The following is a 25,877-nucleotide window of genomic DNA, read 5'->3' on the forward strand; positions in this document are numbered from 1 at the left end:
GTCATCTGGGTTGTTGACTAGGGACCATTCATTTGCACTGATATTTGCTAGCACCTCTTTGCATCTTGTTGACTATTGTTGCAAGTCATGATTTTATTTTGCCAGTGTGTTCCACACTACTGGTATATATAGGCCAAATTCGAACCTTATCACGGCTATGGGCAGGCATTTTGGTAGTCTCAGTATCTTTTCCCAGAACAACCCTTCTAACAAGTCCCATATTTCCCACGGGGTGGATAATGTAGATTAAGCACTGTATGTCAGAATAGGAATTACGTTCTGCTTGTAAAATTTGATGAGCTGAATTAGAGAAAATGTCCCATATTTTCTGTGTAGAGTTAGACCTTGTCTTCTAAGGTTGTTGGTTCTTTCCATTTGAGGTCTGTTATTTGTGGGGCTTCATTCATGCGTGCGTTGACGTAGAGACCTAGGTATTTAGTTGCATCTACTACTCGAACTGGTTCTTTAGCCAAGACCCACTTGTAAATCTGATTTTTAGATATCCGGCCGTACAAGTGCCGTAAAATCAAAATGTCAGACTTTTTAACGTTGATTTTCAGGTAATTTTGTTCGACGTACGTTTGTATGCATTTATGGCTCCGATGTAGCCTTATTGGTGTTTGGTCTAGTAATACGAGATTATCCACGTAGATCATCCAACCTAGAGGTGTACCATTTATTTTGGGTGGATTTGCTGTTGGCAAGATGAATGCATCTTTCAAGTCAGAGATAAAGATACTGAACAGAGCCGACGCCAATGGGCACCCCTGCTTGAGTCCTCTTGAAGTTTTGATCTCTTATGTCAGTAGTCCAGCTGCATTCAAGCGTACACGATTGGTGGTCTCTTCGTGCAGAGCAATAATTGCGGAGAGTAAGTCATGTGGACAGTCCCAATTTTTTATTTTTTTCCAAAAGCGATTTCGATCAACACTGTCAAAAGCTTGTTGGAAGTCAATAAAGGCCACGTACAAAGGTTTCTTGTTTTGTATGGATCGGGATTTCATAATGTTGAAAAGAAAGAGATTTAAGTTGCACCCGACTCTCTTGACAAGCTGGTTGGACGGACATCCAAGGTTACTGATTCTAATGTCTGTATAGTCAATCTCTTTAGGGCTAGTGATGCATAAGGTTTTCCTACTACATCAAGTAGTGCGATTGGGCGGTAGTTGTTTGGAATTCTCTCGCTCTCCTTTGCTGAAGATAGGAACAAGTATTGCTTGTTTCCATGAAGGCAGAACCTGACTTTTCTTCATTACTTGGGAGAATAAGGTGTAACAAAATTCCGTCCAGTTTTCAGGAGCTATTTTGAGTATGTAATTTGATAGTCCGTCTGGTCCAGGAGCACTCGACCTACTCCCATTGTTGATTAAGGTCAGTATTTCACTTTACTCAAACACTGGTTAAAAATAGTGTTCAACATGTTTTCAATGGCTGTTACTATAAAGGATTGGAGCACTTCCCTTCCTTCATAATCACATCCCATAGAATTATGGAACAGCACTGTTGAGGAGCAGACACCCTTCCTAGGTCTTAAGTATCAAAGATATTTGTGTTTGTTGGTCAACCGTTCAAATGGATGAATGATGCATACAAGATGATGGCCCAACAACTTTTCAATTCTGAGCCATTCAATCTTTTAAGGTACAGCAATAGCGAGTACGTTTGTTTCTAAAATACCAAACCCACGTGATTACAATCTGGTACTAGACAATCTCTGAGCTATATGTAAGTTGTGGCTTCATCTTGTCTCACTAGAAACTACAATGGGAAAATAGTTCCTAAACTTCTACAATGGCTTATCTTCTTTACGAAGTCAAACTCCAAAGGTTTGAGCAAATGAAATGTTTTTGTTTATCAAAACACTGAAAATTGGTGACATCCCTCTGTAGCACTCCAGGCAGACCCAATTGCTTTGAACGTGCTGAAATCTGAACAAAGACTTGAGTAGAAATATTCCATTGTGCCGAAACCCTTGATGCAGTTTGTTTTGCATTGAGCACTGCAAAGACGTGGGGCAGACCAGGAGACTGACCAAATAACAAGACTCCACTTTATGTGGCCAGGTTGGAAAGTAGACACTCTCCCTAGGACTCAGGAAGGACAGTGTGATGTCTTGAGTTGTAGACGTGCATGTGCGAGCCTCGTTGTGGCCCGCGCATGCGCGGTTGTAATAAAGATGGTCCGTGCGGCAGTTGCCGCCGGGACCTTGGAAAGCACAGACGTACGTGCAGTCGGCTCAGTGATTGTGTGCATGCGTGTGTGTTAGTACGGGGCGGCCCGAGGCACGGGCAAGCCCATCACATTGGCGACGAGGATGGGTGTGAAAAGGGGGATATTCCGACACGCGCAAGCGTGTCAACGGTACATTTCTTCCTCGAACACGCCACAGACCCGACACGAGTGATGGCGGCCATTTGCATTTTTCACACGTGAGGCAGTAGCGGCCCGCACGGGTGCTCGTGTGCTGCCACGTGCTGAAGAAGATCAAAATCTTAAATTCTTGGAACCCCTTTGGTTCTCCAGCCAGGAGGACCACAGAAACTACCAGGAAGGTGGGGGCTCTTCACGGTGGAGAGCTGGAGAGTCTCTTTAGTCCACATTCTGGTGCTTGTGGCAAGTGCCAAAACTGAGGCACTACAGGACATTTTTCAAGGTATGTGTGTGTCCATGTAGAGTCAGGTTTGCGGCTTCCAGGACAGCGGGAGTTGCCTGTGCAGCCTGTGAAAACATGGCGGACAGCGACGGAGAAGCAACTGCGCCACCCACAGTGATGTGTCGGCAACAGGGCTCTTTGCTCCCAGTGCAAGAATTTGACATCTCCGGCCCACATTCAAAACTCGGCCAAAAATGCCTCTTGTGGATCAAGAAATGAGTTATGTATTTCACAGCCACCGGAGAGACCGATGACGATGCGAAAAGGGCCACTCTACTATATTCAGCAGGCATAGACGTTCTACGCATATATGAGTCCCTGAACTTGCAGGTGGTGACGTATGCAGCTGTCAAAACGGCACTCCAGAAGTATTTCATTCTGTTATCCAATGTTGACTTCGAGAGGTTCCTTTTTTGCGGAGAGAAGCAACATGAGCACGAATCTCTCGACAAGTTTTGCGTACATCTGCGACAGATGGCAAGCACCGGCAGGTGGGACAACGTGGACAACATGATCTGCAATCAAGTTAAACAAGGGTGCAGTTCTGGCAAACTTCGCAGGCAGATTCTGCGAGAACTAGGTATGACTCTAGCCCAAATATTGGACAGTGGCTGGGTGTATGAGCTTCCCGAGATGAGGGGTGCAAAGATGGATGCAGCTGTGCACCCAGGCAAATGTGAAGAAGCGTTTTCAGTGGGGAGACAGGCCCCGTCAAAATCACAATGGAGCCAGAAGCACCAGGAGCCGGGCCCTGTGCAGTGGAGTGCGGCCATATGTCAATACTGTGGGTATGATTTGCCCCACTCCGAAATCTGTCCGGCTAAGCTGAGAGTCTGTTGAAGGTGCAACAATCCTGGTCACTATGCCCGAATATGTGGCGCAGCCGCCACGGTGACCACGCGCAGGGGCCAGCAAGGGGGAGTGGAGGTGGCTTTCGGAGACAGCGCAGCATCGCCACACTGGAGCAGGACACTCAAAGACTCAACATCGCTGAGGAAGAAGAATATGAGGAAGAGATCTTTTTCATTTCCAATTATGTGACAGGGGCAAAGAAAAGGCATCAACCTACGTGCATCGTGGACATTCAGGTTGCCCCCACCCAGGTTCTGATTGACATTGGCGCTTCTGTGTGTGTACTTGCCACTGACCACTACAAGGCCATCCCGGGGCCGCCCCCATTGGATATGTCCAAAGCCAAGATATTTACTTTTGGTGGTGACACACCGCTGCCCATTCAAGGTGTGTTTGTGACACCGGTGACTCGGGGGGACAAAACCATCAAAGCAAGATTTTTCGTCACTGACGTCAGCCCACACTCACTCCTAAGCTGTGCTGCGTCGGAGGCGCTGGACCATGTGCATTTTGCCCTCGAAGTATATCAGGTGGATACAGACCGGCTCCTAGACAAGTTCTCCAGTATCTTTCAAGGGGTGGGCAAGTTGAAGGCTCCCCCAGTGCGGTTGCACATCGACGACACTATTCGGCCCACCGCCCTAAAGCATCGACAAATTCTGTTCCATCTTCGGGTGCAGGTCGAGTAGGAACTGCAATTGCTTGTGGAAATGGACATCATTGAAAGGGTTGAGGGGCCAACGCCCTGTGTATCGCCTATTTTGGTGGCGCCCAAGCCTAAACAGCCAGGTGCCGTCCGCATCTGCGTGGACATGCGTCTCGCGAATGCTGCCATGAAACGGGAGAGCCACATTACAACCACGTTGGATGACATTGTGGGAGAGCTGCAAGGGGCAAGGGTATTCTCGAAGTTGGATCTGAGGTCGGGGTATCACCAGCTAGAGCTCCACCCAGACTCAAGATACATTATGACTTTTACTACCCATGAAGGCCTCTATCAATTTAAATGCTTGAGTTTTGGCATTTCTTCCGCTGCAGAGGTCTTTCAAAATGCCATCAGGGGAGCGTTGGCCGGCCTCAAAGGAGTACTCAATATGAGTGATGACATTCTGGTCTTTGCCGAATCCCAGGCCGAGCATATGAAGAGACTGGAGTTCATGTTGCAGAGGCTGAGTGATCTGGGCCTCACTCTACATAAGGGGAAATGCGAATTTTTCAAGGATCGTATTGGATTCTTTGGATTCATTTTCCATGCCAATGGTGTCTCGCCAGACCCTGAAAAAATCAAGGACATCCGTGAGGCCGCGGCGCCCCAATCTCCCACGGAGGTACGTAGTTTCTTGGGGATGGTTAATTACTGTGGGCGGTTTATCAAAGGTCTGGCGTCCCTATCCGAACCTCTCTGAGCATTGACCAAAATTGATGCCACATGGGTGTGGGAGAAGAGAGAACAGGATGCCTTCATGGAGATCAAGCGTGCTCTCTCAGATCGAGACACAATGGCGTATTTTGATCCCACCGCCAAGTCCGAGATCATCATTGATGCCAGCCCCGTGGAACTGGGTGCTGTTCTCATGCAGTCAGAGACCACAGGTGATATGTGACCCATCGCATATGCGAGCAAGGCCCTCAAAGACACCGAGAGGCACTATTCACAGATTGAGAGGGAGGCGTTGGCCATCCTATGGGGCTGCCGGCATTTTCGTCTGTACATACTGGGAAAACCCGTAACAGTTGTGACGGACCGCAAACCGCTTCTGCCCATTCTGGCGGGTGTATCTTCAAAGCCTCAACCGCGGATCGAGCGCTGGATGTTGGCGCTCATCGAGTATGGGGTCAAGCTCGTGTACAGGCCTGGGATGAACAATCCGGCAGTTTCCCTGTCTCGCCACCCAAACTATGAGAGAGCGCAGGGATCTCAGGAGCTGGTTGAGTACCAGGTGTTTGTCCATAACATTGTGGAATGTGCTATGCCGATGACTCTGTCCAGAGAGGTTGTGGCGGAAGAATCATCATTCGATGAGGTGTTCCATATTATACAGGCCGCGATAAGAAGTGGGGATTGGAAAGAGGTACTACAGAATAACACCAGGCGGGACGTAACGGCCCGGCGGGATCTACAGGCGCTTTGGAGGGTGAGGGATGAACTCTCGATATCGGACGATGGGCTGCTGCTGCGTGGACGGCAGATTGTCATTCCGCAGTCGCTGAGAGCTTGAGTTCTGGAGCTGGCGCACACGGGTAACCAGGTCGCGAAAACCAAGGTGCGGCTAAGACCCAAAGTGTGATTCCCGGACCTAGAAAGCCTAGTGGAACTACATGTGAGGAGGTGCCTGCCATGCCAAGCAACAAGTCCCACTGAGAAAGCGCCACCCATCAGCTCCATGGAAAGAAGTGAGAGCCCGTGGGGCACTGTCCATGCTGATTTTGGGTCGACCAGGAGGGGCATGTACTTTCTGGCGGTAGTTGACCAATGGTCAAGGTATCCGGAGGTGGAAGTCGTGGAATCAACAGCAAGCGAACACATCATCACGGCCCTGGACAAGATGTTTGCTACCCATGGTTTTCCGGAGATCCTATGCTCGGACAATGGCCCGCCGTTCACGGGGAACCAGTTTGCACAGTATATGAAAGAAAAAGGGATCCAGCACTACCAAGGTATCGCCGCTATGGCCCAGGGCTAATGGAGAAGCTGAAAGACTCATGAGGACCCTGAACAAGGTGTTTAGAATATCGGCCAATGAAGGGGGAGATCTGAAAAAGAAACTGGTTGAATTTCTTTGGGAATATCGTACCACACCCCATCAGTCGACAGGAGTTGCTCCGGCAGAGGCTCTGTTTGGACGCTGCCCGAGAGGCCTTCTCCTGGAAGTTGAGGGCCGTGAGTTAGGGGTCATCGACAACGACAGAGTCCGAGAGTAGAGAGCGGCATGCAACGAGAAAGAGAGCGTGCAGAGAGGTCTGCAAGAAAAGGAGGTTGCCGTGGGTGACGCGGTGCTCATGCAGAACCGTCGACCGGAAGGGAAGCTGTAACTCCCATATGAGCCCCAACCGTGGATGGTTACTCATGTTAAGGGAACCATGGTCACCGCCGTGAATGAAAAAGGGACCATCACCCGCAACCGGTCCTTCTTCAAGAAGGTGGACGCTCGTCATCATAAGGAAGAGCAGGAAGGGGCGTCCCCACCCGATGCTGTGGTAGACCACCCGGAGGTAGATCCAGCAGAGGACATAATGCCACTGATGGACGTCCCAAAGCCGACCGCAAGGAGCAGCCGCCGATATCCCATGCGACATGGTCGCAGAATGCCTGTTCGTCTCAAGGACTACGTCCTGGACTCAGGAGACTGAGCCGACGCGGCAGTCAGGTCAGCGGCCCCGTTGGGCCCATTTAAAGTTGTCATGTTTCATTGATGTTGGAAGTTGTTTTTCTGCTTAAAGAAAAGGAGGGATGTAGACGCGCATGCGCGAGCCACGTTGTGTCCCGCGAATGCGCGGTTGTGTTAAAGACGGTCCGTGCAGCAGTTGCCGCCGGGACCTTGGAAAGCACAGACGTACGTGCAGTCGGCTCAGTGATTGTGTGCATGCGTGTGTGTTAGTATGGGGCGGCCCGAGGCACGGGCAAGCCCATCACAGACAGAGACCAGACCTTTGCTAGATCTGTTACAGATGTACGGATATAGGGGATGGCTGGTTCAATGGGGAATGCAGAGTGGCGAAACAGACTCTTCTGCTTTTCTTGAAGGAACCAGCCACTGCAATATGCTTGATAGTCCAAGCAGATGTACCTTTAAGGGAGTGCAGATTGAAGCGAAAGGCCGATCTAGCTGGGGAGGCTTGGTCAGAATTGGTTGATGCGTCACACGTTAAGAAATCTTTTGACCTGGTAGTAAAGTGTCCTAAGCATCTACGTTCATTAAATGACACAGGTACCAATGTTGAAGATCATGCCTGGACAGAGCATGTTTCCATTATCTTTGTCTCTAATGGTGGGACTGAAAGGGAATGTTATATTTTATCCCAAGACAATAGGCCGTGGGTGCTGCTTGAAAATTATATGAGCCGGGGCACGTTTACATTTTTTATTGATATCAGTAACGCATTGGTGGCTCAGGGCCTGAATCGCTGCCCGGGCCACATAGCAAACTCTCTGATTTATTCAAGAACTTAACTCCTTTGTAGGTACCGTTAGTAACAATTAGTTGTAATGCAATGACAGATAAAAATAAGTTTACACGCTGCTATTCTTCCCATTTTCAAAAAGAGAAATAGGGCTTAGCCATAGGTAACTTTTAGATTGACAATTCAACAATTTTGGCAGAGCCTTGTTTGCCAAGCTAGAAGAATGGGTTAAAAGGAGTAACATATTCTCCTCAATCTAACTGGGTTATAGGGCGGTATTGGGATATAATGAACAAATGTTAAACCTTTATTTAACCATTCCAAATTCTTTGTACATTACAATTTACTTTCCTTTTATGGACTTGAGAACAGCATTGGACAAGGTGAACAGACCTAAACGTAGGCAGATTTTAAAGGTTCTTAGATGTCCAGATGGCATTTTAAACATTCTTTCTCAAATCTGTCAGAATACAACTGCTTGCGTACAGAGCGGAAAGGATAACCATTGTACATTGCTTTCCCAAGCAGCAAGAGGGTCCAGCAGGGTGTGCATCCTGCTTGTCACTCTTTTCAAGCTGTCCAGGGCTACCTAAGATAGGAGGCATGCTCTTAGCTGACCTGGTCTTGCCGGATGACATGCTTACAATAGCACATAAACCTTGTGCTTAGCACAGTTTAATTCATGTTTCCATGTAATTTATGAACAATTTAGAACTCAATAGAAATATGGATCAATCAGCCGTTATGTTCTGTCAAGTGGGGGGAACATGACAAAAATCCCTGGTTTCTACTCCTGTAATAATCTCATCACTGTTGTTTCCAAATGTGAGTATTTGGGCATTCGCATTTCCACCAAATGTATTGGAGCCTTACATATTAACAGATTTTCTAAAATGTTTAAGGTACAACCTATTGAGATGCTCTCAAGGGTATATGCATTAAAAGCCATACCATTAGCTAAATATATGAGGTCCGGAAGGGGGTTGGTTGGGGGAGGGGGTTATTGGATACTTCTAACTTCAAAAAGTGGTAACGATTTTCTTAAACAACAAATGGGTGTTCCTGTTCCCAGACCAGCTCCAAACTATGCAATGCACAGCCAAGTAGGGTTGGGCTCATTGAGGATGAACTTGTAGTAGAACTGTACTGCAGTGGCTGACAGTTTGGAGTAACTGTAAAGCAGCCTTGACCAATCATATTATTAATTTCCCCAGGAGAAATATGGCATTGGTGTCCATTCCTTGGTCTAAGCGGGTGAAAATGTCCATGGAGCAAATCAATGAATTGTCTTATTTTACTAATCTGAGTTATTTAGTGTAGAAGAAAAGCCAAAAGCCCCTACCAGAAGCTCTGTCCCCATGTTGCCTTTATGTTGGAAACCAGAAATTGCAACACTTGCAGTACCAGTGAGGATGCCTGTACCGCAAAGAATTCTTGAAACAAGTTATCCATTGAGGAAACCCTATGTGCATTCACAAAGAAACAATGGCCTTTTGGATGGAGTACAAGAAAAAGTGTCAAAATGTATGAGAAAGACGACTGGTGATGTCATACAAATCAGAACTGATGCACCCTGAAAAGATACACAAGATGAAAGAACATAGACATTGTATAAGATCTGAGGAGGTGTTAAAGACAAGCAACATTTCAGGATAGAAATGAAGATGTTTGTGCAAAGAAACACTGAAGAAAATGCAAAGTCATTTTGCACTTGTACAGATGCTGTAAGGCAAGTAGACGAAATAATCGTGAGGCTAGCTACATAGTGAATAGATTGCGGTGATGCGCCAATGTATATACATAGGAATATATAGAACCTGGATGTTCCACAATGCACTTTAGCAAGAATTAAACCCTGTGAATGGAAAGGGTTTCATTGTGGCGCAGTTGGAAAATAGCTAATGGTGAAGTAGAGCTCAAGAAAGGCTGTCTGGCCCAGCACCACGACTCGAGGCCACTCTGAGCCTGGTTATCTGTTAAGTAGTTACATGAACGTGAGAAAGAAACAAACTCTGTTTGAGGTGGGATGAGAAAACACTGAAGGAGTCAGGAGTTCACCATTTAATAGTATTATATGCAGCAAAGAGCTCGAAAACGTGGTCGCCAGTCACATGGTCAAATGAAAATAGATTTTGGGTCGAGCTCCTCCGAAACCAGAAGATAAGACCATGCCACACTCCCTTATATTCTCAGGTACATAGAGCTTCTGCAAAATCAAGTTCAAAGCCTTAATTGAATGGCAGATCACAAGAGTTATGATGAATGTTGGGCTAATTGGGTGGGGAGGCATGATCAAGCCGACCCTCCCAGCACAGGGGTAACCAGCCTGTGTGCTGCTAGTGTGTGGAATATTCCAGAAGGGTACAAGCGTGCCAACCAATTGTAGAGGGCCACGTAACAGAGAGCCATATAGTTTTTATACCCAATGAATCGTCGTGTATTTTGTGATGATGAAGATGACTTGCACTAGAGGAGGGCTTAGTTGTGCACCTGATGTTAGAGATATAATCACAACCCCCGTTAGTATGTAGCGTATACTTAGATGTTCCCTGTTTAACACCACTAAGTAGGTTTTGTAGTTTGCCACGTAGTATATCATCAATGGTGATGTATTTTGACTATAAAAGTAATGTTTTTTATGAAACTATTGAGATTGTGCTTTGCGACGTCCGTTGATGTCCATTGTAACTCCCTGTTTTAGACAATTGCAAATAAAACAGCACTGAGTTTTGCCAACTTCCTAAATTGCTTTGATTATTGATGTATGAGCAAATTCTGCACCCCCTTCCATTTCTAAGTATTCATACCTCGTCTTAAAGGACCCAGGTCTGTGGGTTCCAGTGGTAGCAGAGGTAGGATGGTTAAATATCCGTCGACCCAGTAGGCTTTTAAGGGTCTCGGAATATCGGATGTCCTCCATCATTTAGTTACAGGACTGCAAGGCTTCCTGTGGATATCGACCAAAAATAAGTTCTTGCAAGACATTAGTGATAGGTGGGATGGGTCCCTCTTTCACGGAATTCCCCTCCCGATTTCTACAGGCAGCTGAGCGGACTGAAGGCTACGGTGGCCGATTGAGGATGAGACGATCCCGAGGGTCAGGAGCTGAAAGCGAATGGTGAGTAGATTGAGAAAGGTGGCAAAAAACGATGTATGCATATTAAGTTGCGAAAGTGATAATGAGATGAAAGTAACAGAAGTTAGGTGGGGTATTTAGTAAATGAGGAGCGTCATATAGAGGTATATAAATAGGACAAATAGCATCACAGATTAAACCCATAATCCTACGTCCAAGGGACGTCGAGAAGAAGTGATTTCAAAATCCAAGTGGATATACCTAGGCTACGAGCGAACAAGGTTCGCTAAGGGAGATAACTTAGGGAGATAACTTACACTCCAATCGGAGTATTTTTAGGGGTACGAATAAGCAGCGAGGAGCGCTGAGACAAGATATATGTTGGGGTCGCCCAGTTTGTCTGTTTGTATATTGTATATATTTTATGTATTCAGTGAAAAAAACTTTGTTAAAGGAACATTATGGTTCGAAGTAAAACCAAAAAAACCCTGAAATTCGCCAGTTATTGTAAGCTAAGCACCATAACTGGCGCCACCACCGTGCACTGCTAAGACTAACACCCAGGACATCAAAGATGACATCACAGATGTCATTGATGACATCACTGATGGCATCTCATGTCTGGCTCCCTCTTTTCTCCTTTACTGACATATCTAGGCCAGTAACAGTAGGAATTAAAAATTCATATAGTCATAATTCATATTCAAGTACTATATTTGTAGAGTTATACTTCAAATATGTTCTTACAGTAATTCACTTGGGGTTCACTCACAGCATATGAAACCTATACATACGGGAAAACACAGCTTTGTGTGTATAAAGATAATCTGTAAGGTTATCAACACTTGCTTATATTTCTGCCTTTTTTGAAATTACTTTACTTTCCTTGATATGCTCATATTTCACTCAGGGGGTATCTTACATTATTGTATCATACAATAAGAACACCAAACATGTTAAAAAAGCACCACATAAATACATTACATTTAATAATAAATAAGAAGTGGAAACTGTATATATAAGACACCAACCATCCACTGAAATATTGTTTCCAATATAAAGGAATATACAAAAACAAAATAAAAATGCCTCCAACAGAATTACATCACATCACATCACAGAAACTGTGCAGCAAAAAGCAAGAGCATACCTACACAGCAGTAACACCAACAGTTTGTAAGAAACTAGTAAGTACATAATATTTATTTCATGTATTTATACATTTTCAGTATTACGTACACTAAAAATAATATTTTTATTTTTTACACAGAAATGTCCAGTACGTTGGAATGGCTGGAAGAAAATTTCCCACGTGAGGACAGTGATACTAATGGTACACACATCATTTCTCTATATAAGCCAATTAAAAGCCATTACTTTATGTGTACTTGCCATATGTTTTTTAACAGACCATACAGACAATAAGTGTAATATACCAAGAGAGACATTAGAAGATCCTATGAAACGAATGGAACTAAAAAGGGATATGTTAATGAAAAGTTTCAATCTTCTAAAACAGCTTGTTGTGGACCACATTAAAGAAAAGATTAAATATCACCAGTGCTCCAGATAAGATTTTGAGGTGGGAGTATTTTACGCATGATTTTTCAAATTAGAGCGTAAATGCAATTTCAAGAGCGTAAAAATGAGTTTTCTCCTCTGCAAGAGAGTAAAACGTATCCAAAATACACCCAATGCATACGTAAAATCAGACCCGTAGCCCAAAAGAGTTGTAGATCAAAGTTGTCTGGCTTGGCTTTAACCATGTTATTACACTTGTGTAAAATATTCTGCCATAAAATAACTTACAAGGACCTGGTACTTACACAGCTTTATTTTCAAAATTCTAGAGCCTAGAAACTCTGTTAAGAACTACTATAGATTGAGACTGATGCATTGCCTGCAGAGGAAGTGTGAGTAATCAATTGTTGGCATATGATTTACTTATAGGAACTTGCACACATGATCTTAGCAAAAGTCATAAAGTGCTAATCTACCTTTCCCGCTGTCTGCTGCAGGAAATTAATGTGGATCGCCAGACACTAGTTAGCAATAACACTTGAAATAACCAAAAGTGCATGCAAGCTGAATTGCATTATGGTAGGCATATTTATAGTTTTACTGGTTTATTGTTTGTGTACAAAGCTAAAAACCATAATTCTGGCAATTACAGTTAGGAAGAAATGCAGGCAAGTGCATACGTTGAAGACTGGTCCCAAAGCCCTACTTCAACACTAAAGTGTGTGATCCTGGACAAATACTTTTGCCACTGTGCCTTTTTTAGCAAAAATAGAAATTGCTACTACAAGTGATTTATTTCCAACTAGTTACTACTAAAAAATCCTGACTGGCCTCTGTTCCACTGTTCGACCTGTAGCAATAATAGTAGTGACCATTTATATAATGCACATGACAAAGTTTATATCTCTTGGCTTACTCCTTGCTGCTTGTTTAATATAACTTCACATGAACTCCTCGAGTATTAAAGACTTGTCTGTACCTTCCCCCATCTTCTACTTCTATCCTAGGAGAGCAGTCTTGATTGCCCGATAGGTTTCCTCCTAGATAGCCAAGAATCTGCATCTCGGACATAACATGCATCACAGCAAATTCAGCCTATGACCGCTAATCACATCAGTGGTGGAAGTGGAAAAAAGGAACTAGTGGTCCTCTCGTTGCATCAAAAAAGGAGGGAGTAGGATGGCCGGACAGATGGGGTGGGAGGCAGGTTGGAGTATGGGGACAGGGGACCAGGATCACAAACCTTGGCTGAACAGTGAAGCAGGGATTTTAATCCACACTGTAAATTTGACCACATACCTTCCTAGCTTTACTCAGTACAAATAGTTTGGATTTCAAGGCCTACAGTAATGATCTTTTAAAGAGTTTACTTCCAAAAACACAAATTGCATAATAACGCCACATGGCAACATGTAAATCCTTACATCAACATGTTAAGCTTGAATGGTAAACTAGAAGTCCCAAAAAATCTAGTTAACCCCACTGTACTTTCAGTGATTTAATAAAAGAAGTTGTGCAATATACTCAGATATGGAGATTATTGCCCTCTACTGCCATCTAGTGGAGGAAAGTATGCTTTTTAATGAAAATAAATACAGCATAAATGGTACGCAGAAGAAAATTAAATGCTCCGCAATGGCTTTAATTACTTGCGTATAAAGCCAAGATATGCACCTTATCTGTAGGGCTGAATATCACTGTCCCACATGTACCTTTTCTCCCTCTCCATGTCCCAGCCAACTATCCCCAAACCCTCCCCAGCAAGAAAAATGTTACAATGAGACTTCCATCCCTTCCTCCCCTTCCATACATCATGTCCATACCCCTAATTCCCCTATATTTGTTTCAGTTTCTGCTTCCCCCTCTCTTTTGTAATTTTTATACTGTTTTACAATAATACAATTTTAAGTGTGTTCTTAGAATATGCCTGTGTCTTATTTTTTTTTTAAAAGGCAGTTTGGGTGTCTGCGGACAGCGCGGGTGTCCGTTATGTCCGCAATTAACCAAAATGTGGGTGTCCTAAGGACAATATACCTGTTCGTACTGTTGGTAATTAAAATGGAGGTGTCCTTAGAACACACAAGATGTCCTCCTGTCCGCAATCATCCAAAATGGGGGTATTTTCTAAGAATTAATATATCCCTAGAACACATATCCCGTCTGCCTGTCCGCAAAGTTTTGACGCACATTTATTTTATTTGGGGACTTCAACCCTATTCGTAGAACACCCGCGCACATGCGCACCACTCCCTTGGGTCCTATGAACATTGCGTCTGTCCGTAACTGTCTGCCTCACGTGTGTCACACTTTTAATTAGTTCGGGGACCCGGACACTGTCCGTAGAATACCCGCGCACATGCGCACAACCATCTCAGCGCATTTGGTGTCTTGCGGACAGCCGTCCCATTCATGAACGTGTCCGCGACGTCATCATGTGACCGCACCCACACTGAGCGTGTGTCCTGATTTGTGGACACTGTCCGGGCCCCCGACTTTTTTGAGCACTCCAAAGTATTTTACAGTAAAAGTTCACCATTGCACATGTCCCAGAAAATGTCCCTGCCGATCTACATACTTTTTGGAACTTTTTGAGCCCTTTCTTGGTGTTCAAAGTGTTCTTGGACAGGCGGGTGTCTGCGAAACACACCCCAGCAGCCCTATAAAAGGCCACACCCCAGAGCCGATCCCCATTCTGCTTTTGGATTTCCAAGATTTACAACAGGACAATTGAACAGGTTGCTGTTCTTGGTTTCTGGTTCCTGGTTCCTGGTTATTAACCTTCCAGATGGCATCGCAAATTGCTTCTGCTGCTACTGCCTCAGCATCAGCACCCCCACCCCCTTCACCACCACCACGCCTCCAAGGGCCTGCAGAGGGGAACAGGCATGAGGATGCAGAGGAGAGTGATGAAGAGGATGAAAAGGATGAGGTAGTGGAAGTCCCTACTATGAGCACTCATCGTGAGTCTTGGGTGTGGTGGTTATTTACCACCGTTGATGGAAAGCCAAAAGCTGATGCGCGCTAGATGATCTGCACTCAGTGCCGCATGGTGCTCAGTCGTGGCAAGCCTGGTTCATATATCAATGAAGCGACACCTAAAGTCGTTCCACAATGGGGCTATTCATAAGGTTGTACCTTGCGATAAACATAGTAGATTGAGTTCCTCTGCAGCATCCTCTGTTTCCGCTCCTGTCACCACAAAAGACACTCGTGTGGCACAGCGCATCCCTCCAGCTGCCTCGCATGCCATCCATGCTGCTGTTGACCCTTACCTTTCGAAGTTCACAATATTGTGCATGTACTGCGATGCAGTACTCTGCAGGGGTGAGAACCTTCGGAGTGCTTTCGAGACTGCGGTCAAGGAACATCAGAAGGTCTGCGACCTACCTCAGTAAGACCCACCCTTCATCTTACTCTGTCCACCTGTCCTTTCTCATCCCTGTGGTTGGTGTCCCTTCCTTACCCTCCTTTCCCCCTTTTCCTTGTGTCTTGTTTAAAAAAAAAATTAAAAAAGATTTTAAAAAAACAAAGACTCTTTTCAGAGGCTCCTTTCACAGTTTAAAAATAGAAGTGACAAAGTTTTGACGCACATTTATTTTATTCAGGGACTTCAACACTGTTCGTAGAACACCCACGCAGATGCGTACCACATCCTTGGGTCCTACGAACATGGCGCCTGTCCGTAACTGTCAGCCGCACGTGTGTCGCACTTTTAATTAGTTCGGGGACCCGAACAATGTCCGTAGTACACCCGCGCGCATGCGCCCAACTGTCCCTGCGCATTTGGTGTCTTGCAGACAGCCGTCCCATTCGTGAACGTGTCCGCAACGTCATCATGTGACCGCACCCACGCTGAGCGTGTGTCCTGATTTGCGGACACTGTCCGGCCACCCGAACATTTAAAAAGTGCTTTTTTGAGCACTCCAAAATATTGTACAGTAAAAGTTCACCATTGCACATGTCCCAGACAATGTCCCTGCCAATCTACATATTTTTTGGAACTTTTTGAGCCCTTTCTTGGTGTTCAAAGTGTTCGGGGACAGCGCGGGTGTCCGCAAAATCCGCCCCAGCACCCCTATAAAAGGCCACACCCCAGAGCCAATCCCTATTCTGCTTTTGGATTTCCAAGATTTACAGCAGGACAATTGTACAGGTTGCTGTTCTTGGTTTCTGGTTCCTGGTTCCTGGTGATGGCATCCCAAATTGCTTATGCTGCTACTGCCTCAGCATCAGCACCCCCACCCCCTCCACCACCTCCACACCCCCAAGGGCCTGCAGAGGGGAACAGGCTTGAGGATGCAGAGGAGAGTGATAAAGAGGATGAAGAGGATGAGGTAGTGGAAGTCACTACTACAAGCACTCATCATGAGTCTTGGGTGTGGTGGTTATTTACCACTGTTGATTGAAAGTCAAAAGCTGATGCGCGCTAGATGATCTTCACTCAGTGCCGCATGGTGCTCAGTATTGGCAAGCCTGGTTCGTATAGCTATGGTACTACATCAATGAAGCGACACCTAAAGTGGTTCCACAATGGGGCTATTCGTAAGGTCGTACCTTGCAATAAACGTAGTAGGTTGAGTTCCTCTGCAGCATCCTCCGTTTCCGCTACTGTCACCACAAAAGACACTCCTGTGGCACAGCGCATCCCTCCAGCTGCCTTGCAGGCCATCCATGATGCCGTTGACCCTTACCTTTCGAAGTTCACAATACGAAGTTCACAATTGTGCATGTACTGCGACGCAGTACTCTGCAGGGTTGAAAACCGTCGGAGTGCTTTCGAGACTGTGGTCAAGGAACATCAGAAGGTCTGCGACCTACCTCAATAAGGCCCACCCTACATCTTCCTCTGTCCATCTGTCCTTTCTTATCCCCGTTGGTGTCCCTTCCTTACCCTCCTTTTCCCTCCTTTCCTTGTGTGTCTTGTTTAAAAAAACAAAAAAACAAAAAACAAAAACAAAGGCTCTTTTCAGAGGCAGCTTTCATAGTTTAAAAATAGAAGTGACAAATAAATACTGCAGGGCCCTGTGCATTTTTAGAAGTCTGCAGACATGTATATTTGGGGAATGCACTTTTCTATAGGGGGGAGTGGTGGCTCTGAAAAGAGCCTTTTTGTGGTGTTTTCTTGTGTTTCAAAAACTTCAAATGGTCAACACCTACTGCAAAATGGATTGCTGTAATTCCAAAAAAGATTGCAATTAATTTTGTATATTTCGCAGAAAAATCTGATTGCCGGCATAAGTAAGATATACTCCATCTCTGTGAAAAATGTGTCTGCTACAAAACATAATGTTTTCATTCTGAAAAGAGGACATACCAACATCTCTCAAAAAGGCACAAACAACCTTGTTAACATTGCGCCTTGCTTTCTCCATTTGTGGACCAAATGAAAAAGAACGCAACCACATTTCGTCTCTGCCCAATACGGGAAACAATTACTCTGGAGTTTGGATAAATGTCCATGACTTTCCCAAGTCCTTCTTTCATTGCAAATTGCAAAGAGATTCCAGGGACATGTCCTAAACTGTTCCCTCAAAAAATGAATAAAATTAATGTCTGGATGATGCTGTGTCACCAAAGCATCATCCAGACATTATTTTATTCATTGGAAGTGCACTTCATTCCACCCACTCCATGCCAGTGCACTTCCACATGAGAGAATCCAAGATGTGCCGCCACTCCACAGCGATCTACATGCACCTCCAACCAATTTATCCAAGAATCTCCCAAAACCCAGACAATCCGCTTTGTGAAACACACAGCCATAGCTATCTGCTCTTCTCTCAGTAAAAAGACCTACTGACAAACTCTCTCCTTACAGAACACACCCAGTAAACCTTCTTAAACAATGCCTTGCTCTGCTCATTCTCATTTGCATGCCTCTCAACCCCAAAATCCCTGTATGTAATACGCGCTGTCCGCGTACGTACAACTGCACTGTCCGGGGACAGATCGAAAATCTGAAAGTGCGGAATTAAAATTTAAATAGTTTGCTCCATTTCCCCTTTGAGGTTGGCTCTGAAAAGAACCTTTTTTTGTTTTTTTTGCAGATGCTTCAAAAACACCTTTTATTTTTTATTTTTTTTGTTTTTTTATTTTCCTCCAAAAATCCTCAAATTAGCTTCTCCAAAGCAACCCTTATGTTCCAAAACAGCATGAAGTTTCCCCTAAAAGATAAAGAAATGCCATCTTTTTTAAAATAAACAGCATTATCAGAATCAATGTTCTCATTATTACAAAAGAACATACCAGCTCTAAGCATGAAAGCAAACATGCCTCGGTCGATTGCACACCTAGCAATATATTGCTGAGGACAAAAAACAAAACTATTGTCCGATACTTCCCCAGGTAAGAACGCAGAAAAAATAACCTTGGCATTTGGAAGGACTTTCATGATTCTCTGAACCAAGTTTTGCAGATCTTGCAACAAAGTTGGGGACTGACATAGCCCAAATGCACAGTACCACAGTGCAGGACAACTACATCTGGACTATTGAACCTAGCCACATCCAACTTCCAAAATTGCCTGCAAATGAAAACCAGGCACAGTACTCCACACCACCTCCACTCCTTTCACATCAAAATTCTTTGCCACATTCCTACATTTAGTATACTGCTCCAAACTATCAACAAACATATCTCCGAGCACCAACACCCTGACTTTCTCCACCTCTGCCATCTTCACTATACACAGTCTCATTCAACACGAACCACAATCTCAACATCTGATTGGCTGATCTCTACAGTCCCTTTTGCATGCTGGATTTGCTGAGAAACCCTGGATGTGGAACGCCCGGTCTGCTGACAACCACAGTGACCGTAGAGCATGTAACAATGGGACAGCCCTTCTACTCTTTCCACTTCACTCTCTGTACCATTCCCTCTTTGGCTACTGTTAAGCAGTCACACAATCATCCACCAATCACATCCAAGAACTCTACATCTAACCCTATCATCACAGATCAGCACTTTAGATGTACAATTGAGCACACTCAGTACAATTCGGCTGTGACTTCAAAGGACCTAGAGCAACAACTACTATGAAACTCCCCAATACATCTACTTGCAGATTCATGCACATCCACATGCATGAACACAGACTACAGGTATATATATTTTATACACAGTACATGTACAGCTCTTCTAGCAATACAATACATCCCGGGAGCATAGCTCACCGGCAACATGCGTGCCTTGGAAGCAAAACGACACAAAGCAACACAGGTTCGATTCCCGGGTCCTCACATAGAACCCTCACGGGTGTTTATGTGTGTTATAAAGACGCAACTAAGATAAAATAATTACGCAACTAAAAAACAAACAATTCCTGTAACAGCGCCTAGAAGCACGCGGGCTGTGTGAGCACTTTAAAAATGTAAAATAAAATAAATAAAAATATAAACAGAGTAACTGCCACTTACCCTGTAAAAACTCTAAAATGAACTTACTGTCATTTCTTCCATCTACTATGATTTAGTGTCAATTGCAAACCTTTCTGCTCTACAAATGTGTGTTTACACACACACCTATCTAAAAAAATATTATTTCATATTTTAAAATGGGCGAAATAACAGTATAACTATGAAAACAAAAAATAACAATGTGTACATTTACAAAAGTGCTATAAACACACATATTCACTAACTTCGTTCTTTTACTATTGCATTGAAGACCACTCTCCTGAAAAGCAGCAGCGTCTGAAGTACGAACAAGGACTTAGAAGAAACCTACTCTTTCCATACAAAAAAGTAAGTACAATACTAACCTAATGTTTTAACTGTTACTCAAACACACTAGCATTTTAGTATTGTAGAACAATCAAGTGTATTAACCCTTTACCATTAGATGTAGTATTAATGCTTCCCTCACCAGTTCCATACTTTATATTGTCATCTGAACCCAGTATAGTACCACACAAATAAAAGAATAGCCTTCCCAACTTGATGTAGGTGCCCATTGCACAATCAAACACCTCCACAATCATCCTTACCATCATACTTAGACACTCATACACAAAGCACGCATACACTGCACAACAACCCAACCCACACTTTCTTTTTTTTCTCCAACAGACCCAAAAGAATGCCTACCAAAAAGCAACTCCATAGAAAAGAACGCAGAAGTAGTGCAAATCAAAATAAAAGTGTCCAAAATGAGCATCCATCTCTAGCAGATTTTATACAAAAAGTTCAAACAAAACAGCTCATTAAGTGAAACAAAACAAGCTTCCAGTACAGAAACTTTTCCTCCTCTATCAAAATGTAAAACGAAACAGAAAGAAATTAACAAGACTTCAGCTACCACTACTGCTAATGCTGCACCTATAAATCTTGATGTAGTGGTAAGTAAGCATACCAAAACAATTATTTTACAAAACATATTCCGCCACAGAGTCCTTCAGAACCTTATAAAAACAGGAGAGAAATCATGCACAACCCTTAAAACCTACCGTAGAAAATGAATCCTAGAAGCTCTCATAGACAGTGCAATCCTTCTCAAAAGGAAGTTATTTATTTTTGTTTTAAACAGAATGAAATCACTAACAAAACTAACTACTAAACTACAAAAAAAGACTTCTAAATAAACAGAATATCAACAAAAATAGCTTCTCAAACATCTGTGGAGGTGAATGGAGTAACACCACGACCACAGAACTATATTTTAATGAAGAAGCATATAAACAAAAGCAAACAAACCCAATTGCCATACATAGCAGTGGACGAGGGTATGAAAAAGTCCTGCTTTAGCACTAGCCAATTTAAAGAACAATCTTCTACATGGTACAGTCAAACAACTATTCGAAGAAATAGGGCATAGCCAGGGAAAATATTTTGGAATTGAAAGCCACTTACAAAATGCAATAGATGTACAACAAACTAGCAACTACTGTACAAATAGCAACCTTCTATTGAACAGATACAAAAAAGAAATACTAAAGTTTAAAAGTAGCTCCGCTGAAGTACCAAACCATGTATTTGTGTATTGCTGCAGGACTTCTCATAAAAGTACCACAAAAACTGTAGACATAACATAAAAAATAGAAGACAATGAAGATTCCAAATGGTTCCAATTAGCTCTCTACTTATAGCAGAAAACAAATACAACATTACTGACCCCTTAATACTTCGCAATTACTACACTGCCAAACTTGACAACAACCAAACCCCCTGCAACAACAAAATTTATATGAGAGCATCATAATTCAAACAGTGCACCCATTTCAAGCAATAAATATGCCTCCAACCAAAAACAGCAAAATTACCTCCCTCTGAATTAGTGAAAGGCATTTGTGGCAAAATAGTTTATTTACCATTAGATCTCAAAGAAAATCTACACACTCTAGGAGTGCATCGGCCAATAGATCAATCTTTGACTTACATAAAGTTAGACAAGCCCTGCAATATCTAAGAAACAACAATGAATACTACAAAGAAATTAATATTGAAGAAAACCTGAGAGACACCATTGAAATAATTCAAGAGTCACCAGAAACAAGTCAATTTCAACTTCTCGATCCTGCTACAGAATACAATATTTTAGACCATTATACAATTCATCCATTACACTCTAAAGTCACTATAGATGATGCACTGGTAACGTACTAAATACGACAAGCCAACGGATCTCCAGAGAGCATATGGGAACAAAGTATAGAAGCATGTGCCTTTCCTCTACTCTTTCCTACTGGGAAAAGGAAAGGTATGATGATAGAACCACACAAATAACAGCATTAGAATATCGCACTTTACGAATGTATTCTGACGAACCCAGATTCAGACAAAATGTGTAATACATATTCCACCTTCTCTTTGGAAGTGAACTAGCAACTCTATGCTACACACATTAAAATCAGGTACCCATTTTCAAAATATGTCAGATATGCAATTACTACAAAAAGTGCAAGAAAAAGATGAGGTTTTACAGTCAAGTATTACAAATCTTTTAACAAGCATGGTTGGTACAAAAGAATACTGGTTCCAATATCAGGAGATGTACAAAGTTTGATAAGAAACCTTGGCCCACCCACTTGGTTTGTTACATTACGTTTTGCAGAATATGCATGGGAAGATTTACACAATTTCCTACTCATAGCAAACAAAAACAAAACAAACATAGATATAAAAACACCAGGAGAACTCTGCTCTCTAGATCCTGTAAATGTATCAAGATATTTCCATCATCGCTTCCTTGCTATGCTACACTTTATTTGTAATAAAACTGTTCCTCCCCTCAGAGAAGTACAACACTTCTTTTGGAGAAAAGAATACCAATCCAGAGAAGTATCACAAATCCACATGCTTTTATGGATTAAAGATGCTCCTAAATTTGGTCAGGACAGTGATGCCACTGTTTTGCAGTTTATCCAAAAATATGTCACTCGTGAAATTCCTTCACAAACAACAACTAGTGACCTTCATGCACAAATTTTACAATTTCAAAGGCACAAATGTGGGAAATATTGTCATCACAAATATAAAAACAAAGGAAAATACTATACCAAATGCTGCTTTGTTTTCCCTAGACCAGTTACAACAACAGGTCAAGTAAACAAATTCATCTCTTCAGTTAGACATAGTGTCAAAGGTAAATCACCTAAGAACAAATATTACAAAAAAAGAACAGAAGAATCAAAATATATCAATGATTACAATACAATCATTGCCCTCCTATGGAATGCAAACATAGATGTGCAGTACATTGCAGACGATTCCACTGCAGTTGCACAATATGTCACAGCCTACTTAACTAAAGCAGAAATGACAGAGCTTCAAGACCTCTGGGATAACATATCATCTGACAAAACACTCTCACAGAAATTGTACAGCTTAGGCATAAAAATGCTCTCTCATAGAGAATGTGGCTGCTATGAAGCTGCAGACCGTTTAACCGGTATTGCCTTGTATGGAAAATCTGACAATATAGTATGGCTAAGTCTTGGTCCTGCTAAATCTAGAAAAAGAGTTCTCAAATCATATGAGGACATAGAAACAATAGCCAAAAATGATCCCAACAGCCAAGACATTTTGAAAAACAATTTACTAGACACATACTACCCAAACAGGAGTACCACTTTGGAAACCATGTGTCTCTACCATATAGCCCAATACTTCACATACAAAAATAATGTTAAACCAGATGAAACGAAAGGTAGATACAGAGTTGTAAATTGTGAAGGCAGCTTAGTGAAACTTACCAAATGCAGCTTAAATCATAACAAATTGTCATTAAAAATTCCTCAACATAAAGAACTGTATTACATGTCCCTGATACAACTTTTTAAACCATGGAGAAAAGAAGAAGAGTTACTGGATACGTATGACTCCTATGAAGACGTTTTCAAAGCAAATGAAAGCACTATAACAGACATAAACTTTACACAGTACCAAACAATGTTGCACAATGAACAGCAACACGCAGAAGAACTCCAGGCCCAACTAGCAGTGGACACTCCTGACAGTAGTCAACCTTCTGTAACAGGAAGCCAAGAACCACTTGGACAGTCACTAATAGCAAATGAGGCAGAATTAGCCATGATAGAAGTAGAAAACACCATGTGTCAGTACGAACAAGCTACAGAAGACTTCACTGTACTGAAATCACAACTGAACAATGAGCAGGGTAGCATTTTCCAGGAAATAACAAAACAAATTGAACATGGTGTGGAACATGAAAATAAAAACTGTACCTGCCAAGACTACAAGCCTATACGTGAGTGGTGAAGCTGGTTCAGGCAAAGCATTTTTAATCAAAATCATCAGCAAGTTCCTTCAACAATTGACAAACAATAAACTGTCAGCTGTTGTAACTGCCCCCACAGGTTTAGCTGCCTACAAGATAGGCGCTGTCACTTTACACTGATTACTACTCCTTCTAGTAGAACACCAAAACAAATTAGACTATTACAAACTTTCCACAGAAGCTGCAATGGAACTACGCAGAGTTTTCAAACAAATGAAAATGCTGCTAATAGATGAGGTGAGCGTGGTCTCCAACCTAATGTTGGCTTTGAATCACCTCAGATTAGAAGAGGTCCTCAAAACAGACGACAAAGAGCTCTTTGGAGGAAAACACATTATTGTTTTCGGAGATCTTCTTCAATTGAAACCAGTGAAAGCTGAACCTATTTTTAAAACCTTAGGGCGCAAACCGTGCCCTAAAACTGTTGGCAGCATAGGAAATGTCAACCTTTGGCAACATTTCCAATACAGAGAATTAACAGAAAACATGCGCCAGTCTGCAGACCTCGCATACGCCAACATTTTTAAAAGTATTAGAGTTAGTGTACTATCTCAAGAAGCACAATCAATATTAAAAACCAGGCACATCCATGCACTCCATGGCCATAACTCATGTGCTACTTATGTCATGGAACAATTAGCACACAAAAATGTCAATTGTATGTCCTTGATGCCAACTCTTGCAAGCTGTTCAAAATTCAATGAAACAATGTTGAAAAAAGAAATGCAACCAATGATTGAAATTAGCTCCACAGATAAACTGGACGTGCATGGTATGACACTACCCATGTATCAACAAGCCACAACAAGACTAAATACCCAGAAAACTCTATCTCCAACATAGCTGGTTTGGAGAAAATATTAAAATGATCTTTAAACTGTAGAGTAATGCTTAAACGTAGCCTTGACGTGGAGCAAGGACCAGTTAATGGAGCACTTGGTACAGTTGTTGGCTTAAAAACATACCCACATGACAACAACATTAAATTTGTCAATATTATCTTTCACAAACTATTCAGGATAGGATGCTCAACAGTCCGCTTTCTTCTTTTCAAAGACATGTATTTATGCAGAGAACAATTTTCACTAACTCTAGCATACGCAGTTACTATTCACAAATCACAAGGTCTTACCCTAGATAAAGCATTAATAGATATTGGTAGCAAAGTCTTTAAAGAAGGCATGAGCTATGTAGCACTATCACGCTTATGTACACTCGACAGGCTATTTCTTATCAACTTTGATGCAAGTAAAGTAAATGCAGATATTCCTTGCATTCTAGAATAGAATAGGCTGCGTTCACTCCACACCCCCATCTAAAAACCTATCCTATTCCACAAAAAGCAAAACGTTGTAAAAGAAAACTACTTCAAACTGAAACGATACCGGATATCACTGCCAAAGGAAAAAAAAGGAAACTAATACTTCATCAAGTACCACAACCAAAGAAGAATCTACTGGTCAAAGTAACTCAACTACTTCTTCAAAGAAGCAAAACACACTCTGAACAAATGACTTTGACACAGAACTGTCAGGTCCATTCAAATTTTCAAATATAACTGCTCTAAATTGCTAAGCCAATGTAGCAATAAATATTATATTCCACATGCCACCAATTATTGAGAACATTTACTTACACAGTACAGACCAATTGTGTTTGCAAATGTTAGTCCTTCATAGAAATGCAACCAACAATCCTGACAATACTTACAGTGTTCATGGAATAAGACAAGAATTCGACTGCTGTGCTGGAATTGCCGAATTCACTATAAACTCACAAGAAGATCCACAAGAATTTCTAATGTACTTACTACAAGTACTGGAAAACAAAAACATACATATAAATGAAATCTTCCAGATTTCATACATGTGGAAACATACATGCACTCTCTGCAACCAGGTGGCACAGGAACAAGTC

The 25,877-nt window shown here is 42.6% G+C and overlaps 1 protein-coding gene across 3 annotated transcripts in view; it reads left to right on the top strand.

Annotated features, from left to right (window-relative positions):
• The window catches only part of SAMSN1 (SAM domain, SH3 domain and nuclear localization signals 1), a 1,266,558-nt gene that overhangs the window by 385,870 nt on the left and 854,811 nt on the right, over nucleotides 1–25,877 (top strand). Inside the window, exon 1 of one of the 3 annotated variants that reach the window (XM_069636419.1) lies at nucleotides 10,700–10,745. The exons of the other annotated variants lie outside the window; for them this stretch is intronic. Within the exon in view, the coding sequence (XP_069492520.1) occupies nucleotides 10,743–10,745 (3 nt within the window). The 5' untranslated portion in view covers nucleotides 10,700–10,742. Of the gene's footprint in view, nucleotides 1–10,699; nucleotides 10,746–25,877 lie in introns of those variants that run through there. 3 annotated transcript variants of the gene reach the window in all.

Source organism: Ambystoma mexicanum, chromosome 7p (assembly GCF_040938575.1).
Source record: "Ambystoma mexicanum isolate Mex_15411 chromosome 7p, UKY_AmexF1_1, whole genome shotgun sequence".
Lineage (NCBI taxonomy): Eukaryota > Metazoa > Chordata > Amphibia > Caudata > Ambystomatidae > Ambystoma > Ambystoma mexicanum.